The sequence below is a fragment of the Plecotus auritus genome (genome assembly GCF_963455305.1).
Source record: "Plecotus auritus genome assembly, chromosome: 13".
Classification (NCBI taxonomy): domain Eukaryota; kingdom Metazoa; phylum Chordata; class Mammalia; order Chiroptera; family Vespertilionidae; genus Plecotus; species Plecotus auritus.
In genome coordinates this window covers 27,906,958-27,928,360 of record NC_137779.1, presented here as the reverse complement: position 1 = coordinate 27,928,360, position 21,403 = coordinate 27,906,958, and the positions used below count along the sequence as shown (strand labels likewise).

Sequence of the window (21,403 nt, the reverse complement as noted above, 5' to 3'; positions counted from 1 at the left end):
AGAGAGGAAGGGAGAGGGAGAGAGAGAAGTATCAATGAGGAGCCCTAGGTCAGTGGTCGGCAAACTCATTAGTCAACAGAGCCAAATATCCACAGCACAACGATTGAAATTTCTTTTAAGAACCAAATTTTTTAAACTTAAACTTCTTCTAACGCCACTTCTTCAAAATAGACTCGCCCAGGCCGTGGTATTTTGTGGAAGAGCCACATTCAAGGGGCCAAAGAGCCGCATGTGGCTTGCGAGCCGCAGTTTGCCGACCACTGCCCTACTTGGTTTGGTTCAGTGGTTAGAGCGTCGTCCTGCAGACTGAAGGGTCCAGGGTTCGATTCCAGTCCAGGCCACATGCCCGGGTTGTGGGCTCAATCCCCAGTGGGGGGTGTGCAGGAGGCAGCCGATCAATGATTCTCTCTCATCAGATATTTCTATCTCTTTCCCTCTCCCTTCCTCTCTGAAATCAATAAAAACATAAAATAAAGTAAAATAAAATAAAATAAAATAAAATAAATGAGAAGATTCCTAAAATAAATAAATAAAAGTGATCCCCGAGCGACTCTGCGGATGCTTGCAGGAGCCAGGCTGCTCTTGCTACAGCGAGGCAGCAGGGGGCGCCCTGGTGCCCGATTTGGTCTTGGTCAGTCCTGCTATTTCTGTCCAGATGGGGGCACCACCATGACCAGTCATCTGTAGGCCTGACATGTGAAAGCCAGAGCGGGGCATGGCGGTCCCCTGGGAGAAACTCAGTGGAACCACCTGTTCCTCTCCATTATGAGCTGAACTGTATCCCCTAAAAGGAGATGTTGGACCTGGCTGGTGTGGCTCAGTGGGTTGAGCATCGGCCTGTGACTGAAAGGTCCCGGGTTCAGTCAGGGTGCAACTGATCGCTGTTCCTCTTTCATATTGATGCTTCTCTCTCTCTTCCTCTCCCTTCTCTCTCTCTCTCTCTCCCTCCCTCTCCCTTCTTCTCTATCTCAAATCAATAAAAACATTAAAAAAAGAGAGAGATGTTGAATTGCTAACCTCCCCAGTTCCCTATAACTGACTTTATTTGGAAATACAGTTTTTGTACATGTCATCAAGATGGGTCATATATGTAATACTTTCAACAATAAAGTATTAAGAAAAAAAACAATTAAAAAAAGATGAGGTCATGAAGGTGGGCCCTAATCCAATATGGTTGGTGTTTTTTATTTATTTATTTTTAAATATATTTTTCTTGATTTCAGAGAGGAAGGGAGAGGGAGAGAATCAGTGATCGGCTGCCTCCTGCACGCCCCCCACTGGGGATCGAGCCCGCAACCCGGGCATGTGCCCTGACCGGGAATCGAACCGCCACCCTCTGGTTCCCAGGTTGAGTCACACCAGCCGGGCTGAAGAATTTAATTGTTGTGAAAGGTGGGTGAACCAGCCTTAGGATATGCATGAGTGTGGGGGGGCCGGTGGGGAAGGGAGACCCCAAGAAACCCTGCCACAGTGCCTGTTTCAGCCCCCAAGCTGTTCCCTGGCCAAGTCATGCGTGGCTGAGGAGGCACGCAGGGAGGAGGTGATTATGAGAGGTGAGTGAGCAGCTCCGGGTCTCCTCTCCAGCCTGGAGCCTGAGCGAGGGGCGGCCACTCTGCAGACATGATGGTTTCTGCGTTCAAGGGCATGGGGCTCCAAAACCCAGCTGCAAGGGAGGACCCCGCTGCTCTGTGGTATCAACGACCTCATCCACGCTCACATCTGTCTTTGACACCGTCTCCCTGGGAACAGGTCAAAGGCCAGGGCCATTGGCCCGATGAGGGTGGTGTCCACAGCTGGTCACACCTGCTCCCTCTGCCACTGTCGTCCCACTCAGAGCATCCGCGCCGGGCTCACCCTCCCCTCCCCCAAACAGAGGCGCAGCACAGGGGGAGAGAGCGTCCCCCACACGGCCCGCCTGTGGTTCCGTGGCTTGGGAAGGCCGGGGGCCTCCTGGATTTTGTAGGGAAAGAAACCCAAGGTGGCCCCAGATCCCTAACCCACCTTCCCCTCTTGTGCATCAGGTGTTTGGGTCAAGCTCCCCTAGCCCCTCCCTCTCTCTCTCCCAGGCCCTTGTGGGAGCAAAGGGTATGGGGGATGTGGCCATATCAGACCCCGTCTTTCCCTGGAGTCACCCTGAGTTGGTGGGGAGCCAAGGAAACCCTCCCGCAGCTGCCCTGGGGCCTAATCTCCACCTCCCAGGCGGGCCCAGGCAGGAGACCACCGCTGCCCCGGCAACTGGGTCAGGCAGACACTCCCTCCCAAGGTCACCCAGGCCTACGTACTCGGAGGAGCATCCAGGGGCATCTGTCCAGGTGGATGTCCACAGGGTGGGCGCCATTTAGCCATGATGTGGGGCAGAGCGGGCAGGACTCCTGCCAAGCCTGATTGCACCCCAAAAATGGAGATGCCCTTCACCCAGCAGGCTTTCCTTCCGTTGGCAGGTTACATACAGGCTTCCATGAGGACTGCAATTAGGGCATCTGTGGCCAGCGAGAGATGCCAGCTGTTTTCCGAGCCTCCGGAAGGTGGGAGGAGGAGGGACTGCCGTGAGGGGGCAGGTGTGATGTCAGCGTTACATCCCATGACAACACCCTCATTGCAGTCCAACTTCTCAGCCCACACACCACGGAAGATGGGGAGTTGTCCGTCTCCCAAGACACGGGCACCCAGATGGTGAGAGCAAAAGTCCTCCACGCCCAGCACGATCTGTGTTAGGAAAACAGGGACTGGAGGGTGGAGCCGAGCAGACGGAGGCACGTGGCATGGTCCCAGTCCTGGCTTTGCTGCTGGCTGGTGTGACACCTGGGGAGACGCCTTCAATGGCGCTTCCCTCGCCCGGCCAGCGTGGCTCAGTGGTTGAGCATCGACCCATGAACCAGGTTCGATTCACAGTCAGGGCACATGCCCGGGTTGCGGGCTCAATCCTCAGTGTGGGGGCGTACAGAAGGCAGCAGATCCTTGATTCTCTCTCATCATTGAGGTTTCTCTCTCTCCCCCCCCCCTCTTCCTCTCTAAAATCAATAAAAATATAACAAAAAAGATGAAGGGATTAAGAAGTACAAATTGGCAGTTGCAAAATAGTCACGGGGGATGTCAATAAAGTATAGCGTAGGAAATTGAGACAAGAATGTGGTAGAAACCGCCCTAACTGGTTTGGCTCAGTGGATAGAGCGTCGGCCTGCGGACTGAAAGGTCCCAGGTTCGATTCTGGTCAAGGGCAGGTACCTTGGTTGCGGGCACATCCCCAGTGGGAGGTGTGTAGGAGGCAGCTGATCGATGTTTCTCTCTCATCGATGTTTCTAACTCTCTATCCCTCTCCCTTCCTCTCTGTAAAAAAATCAATAAAATATATTAAAAAAAAAAAAAGAATGTGGTAGAAACTATATATGGAACCAGGTACCGGAGATATCGGGGGCGGGGGGGGGGGGGGGACACACACACCTTGTAAAGTGTGTGATTGTCTAACCACGAGGCCGTACTCCTGAAACTAATTCACAATGATGTTGCACGTAGACGGCAATGGAAAAAGAAAATTGTGAAAACATAGCTAAGTGACCTGTGTGACTCCCACTACCTGAGCTAATATTTACAAAGCCCTTAGAACAGGGCCTGGCCAATAAGGACTGCTCTTTGGAGGTGACCTGTTACCTGTGGCATTTTAGAAATATGGCTTCCTACTCCTCAGGAACTGGGGAACGTTGGGGAGATATTTCTTTTCTTGTCTGGCCCTCCTTCAATCAGCGGACTTTTGTTTTACATGCCAAAAGCATTCGGCATATACACTGAGTGGCCAGATGATGATGATCTCTGAATGCATAATAATCTGGCCACTGTGTGTGTGTGTGTGTGTGTGTGTGTGTGTGTGTGTATATATATATATATATATATATATATATATATATATATATACACATATATATATATTAGAGGCCCCGGTGTGTGAATTTGTGCATGGGTGGGGTCCGGCCACCCTGGCCAGGGGGAGGGGACACGGGCGGTTGGCCGGCCTGCCTGCTGGTCGAACTCCTGGTCGAGGGGACAATTTGCATATTAGCCTTTTATTATATAGGATAGACACTGAGTGGCCAGATTATTATGCATTCAGAAATCATCATCATCTGGCCACTCGGTGTATAATGTGATCCTGTCTCTTCCCAATTGTTCTGTGGGTTGTTTTTTTTTTTCTATGTCGTTATAAACTTTCCGTCAGCCACATTAAGCACCAGGCTCGTCTGAGAAATTGTTTCTACTAACAAGGCACAAACAACTTTAAACTGAAGATATTTTCCGTTACTGAGGGCTATTCGTCGGCAAACTATCGAAGGACCCTAATGCGTATTGTCAAGTGGCTATCTAGAAAAGCGGAACCGATTTCCAGTCCTGCCAGCAACGTATGGATGTCTCCTCTTCACCAACGTGGTTGCTGTGAATCCTCACCAGAGGATATCTTTCCCATCGCTTTTCAGAGAGGAAGGGAGAGGGAGAGAGAGAGAGAGAAGCATCCATGATGAGAGAGAATCATGGATCAGTGGCCTCCTGCACGCCCCCTACTGGGGACCGAGCACACAACCTGGGCACGTGCCCTCGACCAGAATCGAACCCAGGACCCTTCAGTCCACAGGCCCACGCACTATCCACGGAGCCAAACTGGCTAGGGCAAAATAAAAGTTTATTAATTTATAAACTTCTAAATTACAAAAAGGTAAAAGAAACAGGTAAAACTCATTTTTAACAATATATCATATTGACCCAATATATCAGGCTATATGGTCATTTCCACATGTAATCAATATAAGAAATCAAATAAGGAAATATTAAATTTTTTGGATACCAGGTCTCCAAAGTGGGGTGTCTGTTTCACACGGACATCTCCATCCCCACTAGTGGCAAGCCACACTCCCCAACCTCAACTGCCGCCCGTGGCTTGAAAGCCCAGATTGGTGGACGAAAGCCTAAGACGCGGTTTGACCCCAAGGGAGAGCAGAGGGCAAAGGTCTGGTAGCCTGGTTCCCCACCCCTTTACCTCCACCTCCCACCTGCTCCTCTCCCTGGGAAATGTCTGCTCAGCCAACTTGAACTTCTCACCTTCCCCAGTGACCTTTGTTTGCCTCTCAGGTGCCATCCCGGACACCTGTGTCAACAGCCTCCCACCCTCTGGCCTCCCAACCCCTCTATCACCCGCCTCTGCCGCCCCCCCCCCCCCCGCAGGCTTTTATCTGATCACAGCCACCCCTCCCCCCACCCCCCACCCCTGGCCTTGGGCTACAGATCCTCCCCAGGAGCTCACGTGGGATCCATCCCCAGATCTCACCCCAGCAGCTCGCGGCTCTGCTGACAGAGGAAACAATGCTCCTGCCAGCCAACATGTACTGGATGCCAGGCAAGCCCCTGGCGGGCCATCTTGGTTAATCCTCCAGGCCATCTTGAAGGCTGCAACCATTTGCACACAAGGGCTCTCCTATCAGCTGGTGAGCACTGCCAGGGTGTAGCCTGTCAGGGGAAGGGGGTGGGGGGCCCCTTGGGAAGAAAGGCCTGGGGGCCACCTCGAGGGTTGAACCACATTCATAAAAGCGCCCCGTTTTGCTGGAAGGGGATCCCTAAAACTGGCTCGTGTCCTTGGTGCCCTCCCCCTTCCCTGCCCTGTGGGAACCTGTGGGAGCTCCTGGGAAGAGGAGGCCTGGAGGTGGGGGGTTATCTCCTGGCCCCGCTAGGGTGCATCTTGGGGACAGATGATGGCAAACACCCCAGAGGGGAGGAGAAACCAGCGGCGGGACGGGCTGGGCCGGGGCAAGACGGGGCGGGGCGGGGCCAGCTCTCCCGTCGGGGGCGGGACCAGGATCTGACCTGAGGGGCAAAAGCAGGCGTCCTCAGGCACCATGAGCGGCCGAGTCGGGGACCTGAGCCCCCAGCAGCAGGAGGCCCTGGCCAGGGTGAGGTTCTTCGGGGGCCCAGGGCCGGGAGGCTGGCCCCTCCCCCCCAGCAGCATGTGCCCCTATTGTACGGAGGGGAAAGGGGACCCTGGAGAGCGCCCCTGTCCAGCCCTGGGCACCTGTGCCCCGTTGCTCGGGCCGCTGTGGACAGGACATGGGACAGGAGCCCTTCTCTGGGCGACACTGGGGCCGGATCCAGCTCCCCACTCCTGCCGCTCCGGGCCACAGAGCCCCCTGGCGCCTGTTCCCTGCTGGGGGTGGGGAGTGGGAAGGGGTGGGAGGGGAAGGGGCCCCCTCCCTCCTCTCCCCCCTCTGCCGTCCTGCTTCTGGACAGTTTAGGGCAGACAGACTCCCAGATCTCCCGCCCAGATAGCAACCTGTGTTTGGTTTCTCTGGGTGGCATTCTGACTCACCAGGGAGGTTGCCAATGTTTTCATTAAAGGGGAATGGAGGAGTTGGGGTGATCTCAAGAGAGTCCGTGGGGCGGCCACACCTGGGAGTGTCCTGGCCGTGGGGAAGGGAGAGCTCGTCCAGGTCTTAGGTGCCACAGCAGGAATGGGGTTTGCAGGTGACCAGGGACTGGAAGCTGTGCCCCAGGGTGGGGGGAGGGGGGAGGGGGAAGGGGAGAGGGGGAGGGGGAGGGCCCAGCCCTGGCTGGCACTTGGGCAGTGAAGGGCAGCCTCGGGCTTGTGGGGAAGGATTTCCGTTGCGGCTCCTCCCCTCCCCGCAGAGCCGCATGAGGGCCTCTGGTGAAGGAGGGGCCTGAGTGAATTCCTACTAGAGGAGAGATGGGTCGGGGGGGGGGGGGGGGGGTGAACGATGGGGGCCCTGGGGGAGTCCCCAGGTGAGTGAGGAGGTTCCAGGAGCAGAGGGTCCCAGATGAAGGCAGGGTCCTCACGTGAAAGAAAGCGGGTCCCCCGGTGAACCCTCTCCCGCCCCCATTGGCCATGGCCTCAGAGAAGCTAGGCACTAGGCCCCTAGGAGGGACTGGACACCGGCCTTTGGGGGTGAATCCGGTGGTGATGCTTTAAACAATGTCAGGAGAGTTTATTCTGAGTTTTATCGTTATTTAAAATTAGGGGAAAAGAACCCAGCTGGCAGGGCTCAGTGGTTGAGCATCGACCTGTGAACCAGGAGGTCACGGTTCAATTCCCGGTCAGGGCACATGCCTGGGTTGCGGACTCCATCCCCAGTAGGGGGCGTGCAGGAGGCAGCCTATCCATGGTTCTCTCTCATCATCGATAAGTCTCTCTCTCTCTCTCCCTCTCCCTTCCTCTCTGAAATCGATGAAAACGTATTTCAAATCATAGATGCAGTATCAGGGGCAACGTTCCTAAAATGTTCTGGGTGGCCTGCATCACAGTCACCAGGGATCTTTGCAGAAATAGGGATGGCAGGGCCCCACCTCAGACTTATAGAGTGAGGGTCTTGGGGGACAGAGATCCCCCAAGTTTGAGAAGGACACAAGTCTTCCTGCCACGTGGGGCTGGAGGGGTGGGTGTGCTCCATTCCCAGGTGGCGAAATGATATAGGTAGCTGCTGCGGACTGAGCAGTCCCTGGGCAGGGTCCCTGGGCAGGGCTGACTGGCTGACTGAGGGTGGGCAGGGTCGGGGATGGGGACGGGGTTGGGGGGCCCTGGGGATCATGGCAGTCCCTCTGACAATCATATCCCCCCCTCAGTTCCGGGACAACCTCCAGGACCTGCTGCCCACCATGCCCAAGGCTGATGACCACTTCCTTCTGCGCTGGCTGCGAGGTGAGGGCCTCAGGAGAGGGTGTGTGAGACTTTGGGGGACAGAGCGGTAAAGAACACGGGCTCTGAGTCCGGCCGGCGTGGCTCTGTGGTTGAGCATCGGCCTATGAACCAGGAGGTGAGGGTGTCATTCCCGGTCAGGGCACATGCCCGGGTTACGGGCTCAATCCCCAGTAGGGGATGTGCAGGAGGCAGCCGATCCATGATTCTCTCTCATCATTGATGTTTCTCTCTCTCTCCCCCTCTCCCTTCTTCTCTGAAATCAATAAAAATATACACTGAGTGGCCTGATTATTATGATCTCTGAACACATAATAATCTGGCCACTCAGTGTGTGTGTGTGTGTGTGTGTGTGTGTGTGTGTGTGTGTGTGTATATATGTTAGAGGCCTGGTGCACCCTGGCGCATGGGTGGGGTCTGGCCAGCCTGGCCAGGGGGAGGGGACATAGGTGGTTGGCCGGCCTGCCTGCTGGTCGAACTCCTGGTCGAGGGGACAATTTGCATATTAGCCTTTTATTATATAGAATATACACTGAATGGCCAGATTATTATGCGTTCAGAGATCATCATCATCTGGCCACTCAGTGTATTTATTTATTTATTCATTTATTTATTTATTTATTTTTAATATATTTTAATTGATTTTTTTTACAGACAGGAAGGGAGAGGGATAGAGAGTTAGAAACATCGATGGGAGAGAAACATTGATCAGCTGCCTCCTGCACACCCCCTACTGGGGTTGTGCCCGTAACCAAGGTACATGCCCTTGACTGGAATTGAACCTGGGATGAGTCCGCAGGCCGATGCTCTATTGAACCAGGGGTCCTCAAACTACGGCCCGCGGGCCACATGCGGCCCGCCGAGGACTTTTATCCTGCCCGCCGGGTGCCGCTGCTTGTCCTGCTTAGCAGCCGACTCGTCCCGGGCCCGCAGTGCGCCTAGGAATTTGTTCATAGTTTTTTTTTTAAACTATAGTCCGGCCTTCCAACGGTCTGAGGGACAGTGAACTGGCCCCCTGTTTAAAAAGTTTGAGGACTGCGCCAAACCGGTCAGGGCCACTCAGTGTATTTAAAAAAGAAAAAAAGAACCCGGGCTCTGGAACCAGCCCACTTTGGGCTAGAATCTGAGCTCCCCTTCCGCCTGGCATGGCACACAAAACCCCACAGAGCCTCAGTTTCTTCATCTGCAAATTTGGGGTGAGGCCACCTCCCATGGGCGGTGGTGAGTGTTAAATAAATGAGAGGGTGTAGAGCCTGGCACCGGGTGGGCACGGGGTCGAGGTGAGGTCACAGTTAGCACCTCCCTCGGAAGTTCTCGGGATGACAGGCCTGGTCAGGCCTGGAGTCAGATGTCGCTGAACATGGTCTCGGGGAGCTGAACACGGTCTCGGGGCGCTGAACACGGTCTCGGGGTACCTGCGTTTGGGCCTGTCTCCAGGTCCCTGAAGACAAGGCTATGTGTCCCCGTAGGGAACCTGGCACCAAGCAGACGCCCCGCACACACGCCAGGACGTGGATGTAATGAAAGGTGGGGGAGTTTCTTCCAGGAATGGCTGAGCCAGTGTAAAATGATTAGAATAACAGAAACAGTGATTTCGACTCAGCACAGCCCAGGGGACGGATTTTGAACTTGATCATCAAGACAGAGCTGGTGGCCTTGGTGGGTTTTCTCTGGAGGTGGGTCCTGGTCAGGGCAGAGGAGGCCTCGTGGTATCTCAGGCCCCTGCCACTGGAAAACCTCTGTGTCTCCCTGAAGGCCCATCACAGGGCGAATTCCCCCATGAACCAGTGGTCTCAGAGCAACAGGCACGGCCTTTTCAAAACAGAGCAAGCGTTAGGTTTTCAGTTGAGGTGCATTTATTCAAAACCAGTAACCACAACAATATCTGCCGGGTAGTGAGAACTAACTGTGAGCCAGGTCACGTGGCAAGCACTTTGTCTCTTGCCACCCCTTGAATAACTCTGAAAAAGATATTATTCCCGCCCTGGTCGGTGGCTCAGTGGTCAGAGCGTCGGCCTGCGCATCAGAGGTTGTGGGTTCGATTCCTGGTCAAGGGCATGTACCTAGCCCTAACCGGTTTGGCTCAGTGGATAGAGCGTCGGCCTGCAGACTGAAGGGTCCCAGGTTCGATTCCGGTCAAGGGCATGTACCTTGGTTGCAGGCACATCCCCAGTAGGGGGCGTGCAGGAGGCAGCTGATCGATGTTTCTCTCTCATTGATGTTTCTAACTCTCTATCCCTCTCCATTCCTCTCTGTAAAAATCAATAAAATATATTTTTTTAAAAAAAAGGGCATGTACCTAGGTTGCAGATTTGATTATTGGCCCTGATCAGGGTGCGTGTGGTAGGCAACCAATCAATGCATCTCTCTCACATCCATGTTTCTCTCTCTTTCTCTCTCTCTCTCCCCCGCTTCCCTTCCTGCCTTCCATTCTCTAAAAAAGCAATGGGAAAAATATCCTTGGGTGAGGATTAACAACAACAAAGATATTATTCCCATTTAACAGATTAAAAAACTAAGGCTCAGAGAAGTTAAGCGATTTGCTTAAGGTTGCACAGCAAATAAAAGGACAAAACTAGCCCTAACCGGTTTGGCTCAGTGGATAGAGTGTCGGCCTGGGGACTCAAGGGTCTCAGGTTCAATTCCCGTCAAGGGCACGTACCTTGGTTGTGGGCACATCCCCAGTAGGGAGTGTGCAGGAGGCAGCTGGTCGATGTTTCTCCCTCATCGATGTTCCTAACTCTATCCCTCTCCCTTCCTCTCTGTAAAAAAATCAATAAAAAATATATATTTTTTAAAAAAGAACAAAACTAGACTTCTAGCCCAAATCATCCTGACTCCAAAACCCAAGCTCTTCACCAGGGGATCGAACCCACAGCCCTGGCATATCGGAACGATGCTCTAACCCCCGTGGTCGGCAAATTGCGGCTCGCGAGCCACATGCGGCTCTTTGGCCCCTTGAGTGTGGCTCTTCCACAAAATACCACGGCCTGGGCGAGTCTATTTTGAAGAAGTGGCGTTAGAAGAAGTTTAAGTTTAAAAAATGTGGCTCTCAAAAGAAATTTCAATCGTTGTACTGTTGATATTTGGCTCTGTTGACTAATGAGTTTGCTGACCACTGCTCTAACCAACTGAGCTACCGGTTCAGGGCGAGGCCAACCTTTAGAACGAAGAGTTTAAAAAGTCCTGCAAACCAAAATCAAGACTTTCTCCAAAGCCCTCTAGAGAATTAAAGATCCTCCCATTTTCACAGACTTTCCAGACCCCCCGTGTATCCTTGGGGTGTCAGGAACAGACAGGGGGCCCCCCACATTGTCCTCATGAGTTTTCAGAGAAAAGTTTGTTCTAGATCCGGCCCCAAGCGTCCTCTGACCTCGACTCTTCCCACAGCTCAGAACTTTGACCTGAAGAAATCCGAGGACATGCTCCGGAAGGTAGGGCCCCGTTCTCACATGCTTGCCGCCTCCCGCACGCTGCACCCCAGGGATCGGCCACAAAGGGTGGGGACCCTCGCCCTGTCCTGTTGTCACGTTTCTTCTACCCCCCTCCTTGGATCCCTTTTGGCATCGGACCCAGGCCCCCCACGGTCCTGCTCCTGGTGTCCCCGCCCCCCATTCAGTGTCAGTGTCGGCAGAGCCCGGGGACCCTGTGGCAGGGCCTTGGTGGCTTCGAGCGGAGGGACCTTTGGGGCACGCAGCCTCCAGGTCCTGCCCTGTCTCCACAGCACATCGAGTTCCGGAAGCATCAGGACCTGGACCACATCCTCACGTGGCAGCCCTCAGAGGTGAGCCCCACCCCATCCCCAGGCCATGTGGTCACCCCACCTCACTCTCCCCCTCTCCCCCGCCCTGCCCATGTCCAGCTACCTGATGGAACAGGGACATGGCCGGCGGGGGAAAGGGGGCTGATCTGAGCGAGGACCTCACCCCAGGTGATCCAGCGGTATGACTCGGGCGGTCTGTGTGGCTACGACTACGAAGGCTGCCCCGTGTGGTTCGACATCATCGGGAACCTGGACCCCAAGGGTCTCCTCCTGTCCGCCTCCAAGCAGGAGCTGATCCGGAAACGCATCAAGGTCTGTGAGCGGCTTTTGCAGGAGTGTGAGCTGCAGAGTCAGAAGGTGAGGGACCGGGGCCGGGGGTTGGGGAGCGTTGTGGGGGGAAGGGGTGGGGAAGGGGGTCATGTTAGGCCCACTCTGTCTAAAAGGTGGCACCAGGCCCAGCTGGTGTGGCTCAGTGGTTGAGGGTCGACCTGTGAACTCAAGGCCACACAGCCTGCCAACAGCATAGCGCTGGCTTGGACACAGCTGTGGGACTGCAGACACTGGTCAACGCAGTATATGCTGTTATCTCTAAAGGTGCCCGATGAATAAGGAGCGATGATTTTTAATTCCACGGCTAACTCATTGCAGGGCTTAAATGCAGCTTCAATCTTCTCAGAGCCCAGGCAGGTGCATCTGCTTGGAAAACACTGCAGGCAGCCAGGGGTGGGGGTGGCAGGAAGGTAGGAGCCGGCCCAGGTCTCTGTGGCCTGCATCTCCTGTCCGACCTATACTGAGTGGCCAGATGATGGTGATCTCTGAACGCATAGTAATCTGGCCACTCAGTGTCTATCCTATAGAATAAAAGGCTAATATGCAAATTGTCCCCTCGACCAGGAGTTCGACCAGCAGGCAGGCCGGCCAATTGCCCATGTCCCCTCCCCCTGGCCAGGCTGGCTGGACCCCACCCATGCACGAATTCATGCACTGGGCCTCTAATATATATATATATATATATATATATATATATATATATATATATATACACACACACACACACACACACATATATATATATATATGTATGTATATGTATTGAGTGGCCAGATTATTATGCATTCAGAGATCATCATCATCTGGCCACTCAGTGTATATACCTGCTCCGTCCATGCAGCTGGGCAGGAAGATCGAGACGGTGCTGATGGTGTTTGACATGGAGGGGCTGAGCCTGAAACACCTGTGGAAGCCAGCTGTGGAGGTCTACCAGCAGGTAAGGTAAGCAGCTGGCTCGAGGCCCATAGGGAGCCACTGCCCACACCCGCTTCAGTCCATGGAGGAGGGGACCCCCGCCCCCGAGGGGTCCCACAGAGCAGTCAGTGACGCCGACCTGAGGCACCTCCTGCAAGGAGAAAGGGGAGCAGGAGTAGCACAGAGGATGGAGTGGATGCTCATGGGAAGGCGGGGTGGGCCAGGGACTAGGGGGGTGGGGGCTCTTGTCTCCTCAGCCTTGGAGGCCACCCATCCAGGCAGGAATGTTGGGGTGTGGCCTCAACCAGACTCTTCTGGACTTCACAGTTTTTCTCCATCATGGAAGCAAATTATCCTGAGACACTGAAGAATTTAATTATTGTTCGAGGTGAGGGTTAATGGGGCAGCGGGGAAGGAGTGGAGCATGGGGGGTGAGCTGTGGGTACACCACCACGTTCAGGGCTTCTGAAACCACCCTTTGGGAAGCACGGTTTGTTGTTGCTGCTGTTGGTTTGTTTTGTTGGTGTGTGGGTGTTTCAGCTCAGCGCTTCCCCGACTGATGGTTTGGGGATGTACAAAAGCCTGTGCGGCAATGTCAAATAGGTTGTAAGTTTCTAAATGTTTGCTGTTGTTTTCTTTTTTTTTTTTTTTTAATATATTTTATTGATTTTTTACAGAGAGGAGGAGAGAGGGATAGAGAGTTAGAAACATCGATGAGAGAGAGACATCGATCAGCTGCCTCCTGCACGCCCCCTACTGGGGATGTGCCCGCAACCCAGGTACATGCCCTTGACCGGAATCGAACCTGGGACCCTTGAGTCCGCAGGCCGACGCTCTATCCACTGAGCCAAACCGGTTAGGGCTGCTGTTGTTTTCTTTACTTACCTGGGTGTGCGCCGGTAACAGATGGTCTATGGGCCACACGGGTTGGTGGACACACTTTGGGTGGGAATGGTCCCTGTCTGTGACAACCGTATAGAGAGGGGGTGGGGGGGTCACCGTATGGGCTCTGGGTCAGATGATTTGGCTTCCAATCTAGCTAGCTCTGTGGCTTTGAGCAAGCCTGGTGAACCTCATGAGCCTCAGTTTTCCCATTCTGTAAAATGGGGATGCGATGGCACCTTCCCCACGAGACAGCTGTGAGGTTAAATGAGTCAGTCTGTGGAGAAGGCGTAGTACAGAGCCTGACCCACAGAAAGGTCCTAGTAAGTGTGAGTGATGCAGGTGGGACATGAGGCCTAAGGCAGATGCCCCGCCTACTTGCACCCAAGAGGATCCCCAAGGCAACCTGGGAACCCCTTGGGTGTGAAAAAGAAGAGGCGACCGCTGGGGAATCAACCCTCCTGAAGCCCTGCAGCTGAACAGGGAAGCCAGCCATTGACTGAGAGCCAGGCACTGTGCCAAGGGTTATGCACACACTCTTTTTTTTTTTTTTTTAATATATTTTATTGATATTTTTACAGAGAGGGAGGGAGAGGGATAGAGAGCCAGAAACATCGATGAGAGAGAAACATCGATCAGCTGCCTCCCGCACACCTCCTACTGGGGATGTGCCCGCAACCAAGGTACATGCCCTAGACCGGAACCGAACCTGGGACCCTTCAGTCCGCAGGCCGACTCTATCCACTGAGCCAAACCGGTTTCGGCTACGCACACACTCTTAAGCGGAATCTCCGTTTTATGTAGCTACAGTTAACAGCACTAACACTCAGAGAGGGTGGGTAACCCGCTGAAGGTCACACAGCACAAAGAGTCAGAACCTAGATCAGTCTAATTCCTGTCCGGCCCACGCCCTCACGTGGGACTTTACATCTATCCCAAGTCCTCTCTGGGTCAGTGTCCCAAGGGAGTGCCCTGTGTTTCAGCCCCCAAGCTGTTCCCTGTGGCCTTCAACTTGGTCAAGTCGTTCATGAGTGAGGAGACTCGAAGGAAGATAGTGATTCTGGGAGGTGAGTGACGTGGCCCCCATCTCCCCATCTGCCCAGGAAGCAGAGGTCAGTGCTGGGTTCTCCATCCCCCTCAGCACCCCATTTCTCTCTGGCTCATCCTCTTTTTTTTTTTTTTTTAAATATATTTTATTGATATTTCACAGAGAGGAAGGGAGAGGGATAGAGAGCTAGAAACATCGATGAGAGAGAAACATCGATCAGCTGCCTCCTGCACACCTCCCACTGGGGATGTGCCCGCAACCAAGGTACATGCCCTTGACCGGAATCGAACCCGGGACCCTTCAGTCCGCAGGCCGACGCTCTATCCACTGAGCCAAACCGGTTTTGGCTCTGGCTCATCCTCTTAACCCAGGCATTCACCTGGGCCTGACTCCAGTGGCCTTTGCACACTCAGACAAGGCGTTGGGTCACGCTCTCGGGTGCTCTCATGAGTAGGCACCCAGGGGAGCAAGCCAAGGGCACATCAGGGTCCCTCCCAGGGCTTGGCCCCCTCTGCCTTCTGTCAAGCCCCCCTCTTGCTCCCTCAGGCAACTGGAAGCAAGAGCTGCCAAAGTTCATCAGCCCCGACCAGCTACCTGTGGAATTTGGGGGGACACTGACCGACCCCGATGGCAACCCCAAGTGCCTGACCAAGGTCTGGGGGTGCCCAGAGGATGGGGAGGAGTGAGGGTAAGGGTTGCGATCCCCCTCACCCACCCTCACCCTCAGATCAACTACGGAGGCGAAGTGCCCAAGAGCTACTACCTGCACAACCAGGTGAGGGTGCAGTACGAGCACACGGCGACCGTGGGCCGCGGCTCCTCCCTGCAGGTGGAGCTGGAGATTCTGTTCCCGGGCTGCGTGCTCAGGTAGGGACGGTGGCCGCTCACACCTGGGCACGGCTGGGAGGAACCTGGAGCCCTGGCATCCGGTGGCCAGCAGCGGGGCCCTGTCCCCTGCAGGTGGCAGTTTGAATCAGACGGGGCGGACATCGGCTTCGGAGTTTTCCTGAAGACCAAGATGGGGGAGCGGCAGCGGGCAGGGGAGATGGAGGAGGTGCTCCCCACCCAGCGCTACAACGCCCACATGGTGCCCGAGGACGGGAGTCTCACCTGCCTCCAGGCCGGCGTCTGTAAGAGCCGTGGGGGTCACCAGGGTGGTTTCCTTCCTCCTGGCGAAGGGCTGGGCTGACATGTGTGGCCAGTCTGGCTTCTCTCTTTGCCTTTTTTTTTTTTTTTAAATATTTTTATTGATTTCAGAGAGGAAAGGAGAGGGAGAGAGAGATGGAAACATGGAAACATCAATGAGGAGCGAATCATGGATCAGCCACCTCTTGCACACCCCCCACTGGGGATCGAGCCTGCAACCCGGGCCTGTGCCCTGACGGGGAATTGAACCGTGACCTCCTGGTTCATAGGTCGCCACTCAACCACTGAGCCACACCGGCCGGGCGGCTCTTAATTCTTTTTTTTTTTTTTTTTTAAACATATTTTATTGATATTTTACAGAGAGGAAGGGAGAGGGATAGAGAGCTAGAAACATCGATGAGAGAGAAACATCGATCAGCTGCCTCCTGCACACCCCCCACTGGGGATGTGCCCGCAACCCAGGTACATGCCCTTGACCGGAATCGAACCCGGGACCCCTCAGTCCGCAGGCCGACGCTCTATCCACTGAGCCAAACCGGTTTTGGCTTAATTCTTTTTTTTTTTTTTAAATATATTTTATTGATTTTTCACAGAGAGGAAGGGAGAGGGATAGAGAGTTAGAAACATCGATGAGAGAGAGACATCGATCAGCTGCCTCCTGCACACCCCCGACTGGGGATGTGCCCGCAACCAAGGTACATGCCCTTGACTGGAATCGAACCCGGGACCCCTCAGTCCCCAGGCCGACGCTCTAGCCACTGAGCCAAACCGGTTAGGGCGGCTCTTAATTCTTTAATGAGCACAAGCATCATCCAAAGAGATGGATGGCTCTGAGCAAGGGGGCGGGGGGCTGGGCAGTGGCTGACCCGCCAGCCCCATCCATAGTCCTGGGCGGCCAGTTCCCCAGGGCAGCGGGTCTGCACCCTAACCCTAACCCTAGCCCTGACCCTGATGACTTCTCTGTCCTTGCAGATGTCCTGCGCTTTGACAACACCTACAGCCTGGTGCATGCCAAGAAGGTCAGCTACACGGTGGAGGTTCTGCTCCCAGACAGGGCCTCCCAGGAGAAAATCCAGGGTCTCGAGGCGACAAAACCATCCCCGGCACAATGAAGACCCTGCCGCCTCTGCGCCTGGGTTCTCCATCCCCTTCAGCACCCCACGCCCTGTCCCCTGCCCCCCCAGGCAGGGTGGTGCTGGAGGTGACCCAGAGGGTACTCACCTCACCTCACCTCTCCTCACCCTCTCCCCTCCTCCTGGCACCGCTGGCACCATGGCCAAGCAGAAAGGGGACACCCAGTGTGGAGACCACCCTGAGGATTCCGACGGGCGTCTTATCTCCTGTCTGCAAAGGATGGGCATGAGAACCCGAGGATGAACCAGCATCCACTGAGGAAGGATTTGCCCGCAGAGCTGCCCCGAGGCCCTCCTGACAACGCCCACCTGGCCCGGGATCACGCACACCTGGCGCCCGGGCTGGGCGGCCTGCGCCCCAGGCCTCGCAGGGAGCACAGCTTCAGGCCCTAAGAGCAGGGAGGCCGCGTTCTCTGCAGGAAGGGGCTCCGCGGGGACGGGCAGGGCCAGCTGGAGGCTTGGGAGTCTGCACAGGAGCTCTGACGCTCTGAGAAGCAAACCGGCTAAAAGAAACCAAATGCCAGCGCCGGTGCGTGAGGCGCTCCCCGTCTGCCAGGGCGTGTGAGTAGTTTGGTGAGAAAAGTGACTGCTGTGCCAGCGTCGGGGAGATGGCCCGGGGCTGGCTGTCGGGCGGAAACCACAGGGCAGCGTGTCCCGGGGCTGCTCCCACATCTCAGAGCAGGCTTTCCCACCCCCTGGTGGCCCTGCGGGGTCACCCTCCTTACAGCCTCCCAGATGCAGCCACATCTGGAGAACCCCGGGCCCTCGGGCATCCCAGAGCCATTCCCACTGCCCCTGGCAGGCTAGGGAGGGCCCCCTGACAGGGGTTGGAGGGACCCTTTGCCAGGTTTTGCTGGGCCCACCTGTTGCTATGACAGAGGCTCACAATAGGTGACTTCCACCTTCACAATCCCCCGCCTAAAAGCAAGGGGTTTAGCCTTAAGCGGTGTGGCTCAGTGGATAGAGCGTCGGCCTGCGGACTCAAGGGTCTCGGGTTCGATTCCGGTCAAGGGCATGTACCTTGGTTGCGGGCACATCCCCAGTGGGGAGTGTGCAGAAGGCAGCTGGTCAATGTTTCTCTCTCATCGATGTTTCTAACTCTCTATCCCTCTCCCTTCCTCTCTGTAAAAAATTAATAAAATATATAAAAAATAAAAAATAAAATAAATAAAAGTAAGGGGTTTAGCCCGGCTGCGGTGGCTCAGTGGTTGAGCGTTGACTTATGAACCAGGAGGTCACGGTTCGATTCCCGGTCAGGGCACATGCCTGGGTTGGGGGCTCGATCCCCAGTGTGGGGCATGCAGGAGGCAGCCCATCGATGATTCTCATCATTGATGTTTCTGTCCCTCTCCCTTCTTCTTGGAAATCAATTAAAAATATATGTTTTTTCAAAAAATTAAGTAGCTCTGAGAGGCACTGGCTGGCCCAAGTTTGTTTCCTTGTTCATCCGTTTATTCATCAACGTTTATTGAGCGTCTGTCCAGCGCCAGGCACTGCAGGCCCCGGGGGCACCAGGCTACTGGGCTGGCCGGAGCCCACTGGCAGGAAAGGTGCCTGTGTTCAAAGAGGAAGAAGTGACTGACGATCCGTCCCCGAGTGAGCATGTCATCCCAGGTGTGCAGGGAGGGGCAGGAGCCAAATTCTGGGGGAGCATCCAGCAAAGAAACCCAATGGGGGATCGGATGTGCTTTGCCCACGGGAGGGACCCCCGAAGGGAGAGCTGAAGCATGTGAGCTGTGTGGGGGGGGCCTCTCAGACAGGAATGGGGTGGGGGAGGCTGTGGGGTCTGGGGCTGGAGGAAAGCCAGGCGGGCTCTTGGGCGACACTGGTAACCGTTGACCGGTGTGTGTTATTTGCGAGCGACTGGGGATCCTTAGTCGTTAATGAAACCCTGTCAATGATGCAGGTTATGCAACAGAGTCTGTTGTTTGTCAGGAAAGAATGGCAAGATCTTGGCAAGAGGCCACGGGTCAAAACTCTTACTCAAGATGAGGTGTTTGGAAATAGTTGGCCTCACCTGTCAAGAAAACAGACAAGCCCTGGTTGGTGTGGCTCAGTGGATAGAGTGTCAGCCTGCAGACTGAAGGGTCCCAGGTTCGATTCCGGTCAAGGGCATATGCCCGGTTGCGGGCTTGATCCCCAGTAGGGGACGTGCAGGAGGCAGCCGATCCATGATTCTCTCTCATCATTGATGTTTCTCTCTCTCTTTCCCTCTCCCTTCCTCTCTGAAATCAACAAGGATTTATTTGAAAAAGAAAACAACAGACAATAAATGCAGGAGGCAGCTGATCCATAATTCTCTCTCATCATTGACGTTTCTCTCTCTCTTTCCCTCTCCCTTCCTCTCTGAAATCAATAAGGATTTATTTGAACAAGAAAACAGACGATAAATGTAGGTGAGGGCGTGAAGAAATCAGATCCCTCCCCCACTGCTAGCGGGGGTGTAAAATGGCGCGGCCGCTTTGGGAAACAGCTTGGCTGCTCCTCAAAAGGATTCACGTGGGGTGACTATACGATCTAGCAAGGCCGCTCTTAAGGGTGTGTGCACAAGAGAACAGAAAGCACGTGTCCACAGAAACTGGCACAGCAATGTTCATCACAGCCTTCTTCATGACGGCCCCAAAGTGGCAACGACCCAAATGCCCATCAAATGATGAATGGGTAAACAAAATGTGGAGATTCCCTACAAAAGAATATTCAGCCGGCCCTCGCTGGTGTGGCTCAGTGGTGGAGCGTCCACCTATGAACCAGGAGGTCACCGTTTGATTCCCGGTCAGGACACATGCCTGGCTTGCAGGCTCGAACCCTGGTGGGAGGTGAGCAGGAGGCAGCCGGTCAATGATTTTCTCTTATCATTGATGTTCCTCTCTCTCTCTCTCCCTCTCCCTTCCTCTCTGAGATCAATAAAAATATATATATACTAGAGGCCTGGTGCACGGATTCGTGCACCGGTGGGGTCTCTCGGCCTGGCCTGCGGGGATCCGGCCGAATCCGGCTCTCCGACATCCCCTGAGGGGTCCCAGATTGCGAGAGGGCGGTTCTCAGGTGACACACCCTGGAATCAGGCTCCCTTCTCTCTGGTTCCAGGTGTGTCACCCGAAAACCACAGCTGCCAAGTCACCGAAGCTCGGCAGCTCCTGTGTTGAGCGCCTGCCCCTTGGTGGTCAGTGTGTGTCATAGCTGCTGGTCGAAAGGTTGGCCTGTCACTTAGGCCTTTATATAGATAGATAAATAAATAAACAAGGGAAATGAAAAAGGTAAAAGATGGAACACAGACTGTCCCCCCTGGTGCTACCCAGAGCATCACTGGGACTCTGGTGAGGTGCCCCCCCCCCACTTCCCTTTCCATCCCCCCTTCTTAGGCCACCCCCTGCCTCACCTTACTGCGGTCTGAGCCCCCATTTCCCCCCCCCACACACACACACTTGCCTCTTCCCAGCCATGCTCAGACCTCTGGCTATGCTTGAGCTCCCCCCCCCCCCCCCGGGGCCTTCTCTGTGCTCGCCCGACTGGTTCTGGTGCGACCCGGCTAGGGGAAGGCAGACAGGAATGTCTGAGCGGCAGCCTCTCACATTTCCGCCCAGGAAGAGCTGCTCCAGGGTGCGGCGTGGGCAGCCCTGTCTACCTCCTGCAGTTGTTTGCTTATGTCCTGGTTGTCGCCATGGCCCCCTGAGAGCCTGGCCAACGAGGAGCTAAACACAATCTGGGGACTTACTTGAGAAGATGTCTTCCATGGGTGGGGGTGGGGGTGGGGATGGGGGTTCTCCTCTGCCAGGGTCTTTGCTTCCAGGGAGGGAGATTAATTCTGCGGCCTCGAGACACCCTGCAGCTTGGGGGCCCCACCGTGATGGTTTAGACCAGTGGTCGGCAAACTCCTTAGTCAACGGAGCCAAATATCAACAGGACGACGACGGAAATTTCTTTGGAGAGCCAAATTTTTTAAACTTCAACTTCTTCTAATGCCACTTCTTCAAAATAGACTCGCCCAGGCCGTGGTGTTTTGTGGAAGAGCCACACTCAAGGGGCCAAAGAGCCGCATGTGGCTTGCGAACTGCAGTTTACTGACCACCGATTTAGACCCAGCATGTCAAACTCGTGGCCCACGGGCCACATGCCTTGTTTATTTGGCCCGTGCTGAGTTTGACATGCTTGCTGTAGACCCTTTATTGAGCACTAGGTTTCACTCCCAGGGAAGGCAGGGCTTGGCTATGGGTCCAGAGGCAGATGGTCGAAGAAGTGGAAGGTTCGAGAGAGGGAGAAACTTTTCTCAGCCCCTCGCCCCCCCACACCCACCGCCCCGCGTCCCGGCTTGGCTCAGTGGTTGAGCATCAACCTATGAACCTGGGAAAGCACTTTGTAGGGGTGTCTCTGAGAGGACCCCCAAACCCTCCCCCTGGCTCTCCCTGCCCAGCCTCTGAGGTCCCCAGAAGTAGCTGGGGCACCTCCCATGAGAGGGATTAGGGCGAGAAAGGAGACCGGTGAGAAAGGGCAGGATTAGGGCT

The 21,403-nt window shown here is 54.8% G+C and overlaps 1 protein-coding gene across 1 annotated transcript; it reads left to right on the top strand.

Moving 5' to 3' along the window:
• The first annotated feature begins 5,835 nt into the window (after positions 1–5,835).
• LOC308238087 (SEC14-like protein 4) lies at positions 5,836–18,027 on the top strand. The gene is made up of 12 exons (XM_080649682.1): positions 5,836–5,930; positions 7,612–7,687; positions 11,075–11,118; positions 11,409–11,468; positions 11,616–11,804; positions 12,619–12,714; positions 13,020–13,080; positions 14,558–14,641; positions 15,169–15,275; positions 15,350–15,489; positions 15,583–15,752; positions 16,741–18,027. Exons 1-12 carry the CDS (start codon positions 5,877–5,879, stop codon positions 16,878–16,880), a joined length of 1,221 nt encoding a protein of 406 aa, XP_080505808.1. The 5' UTR covers positions 5,836–5,876; the 3' UTR covers positions 16,881–18,027.
• The last annotated feature ends 3,376 nt before the right edge of the window (positions 18,028–21,403 follow it).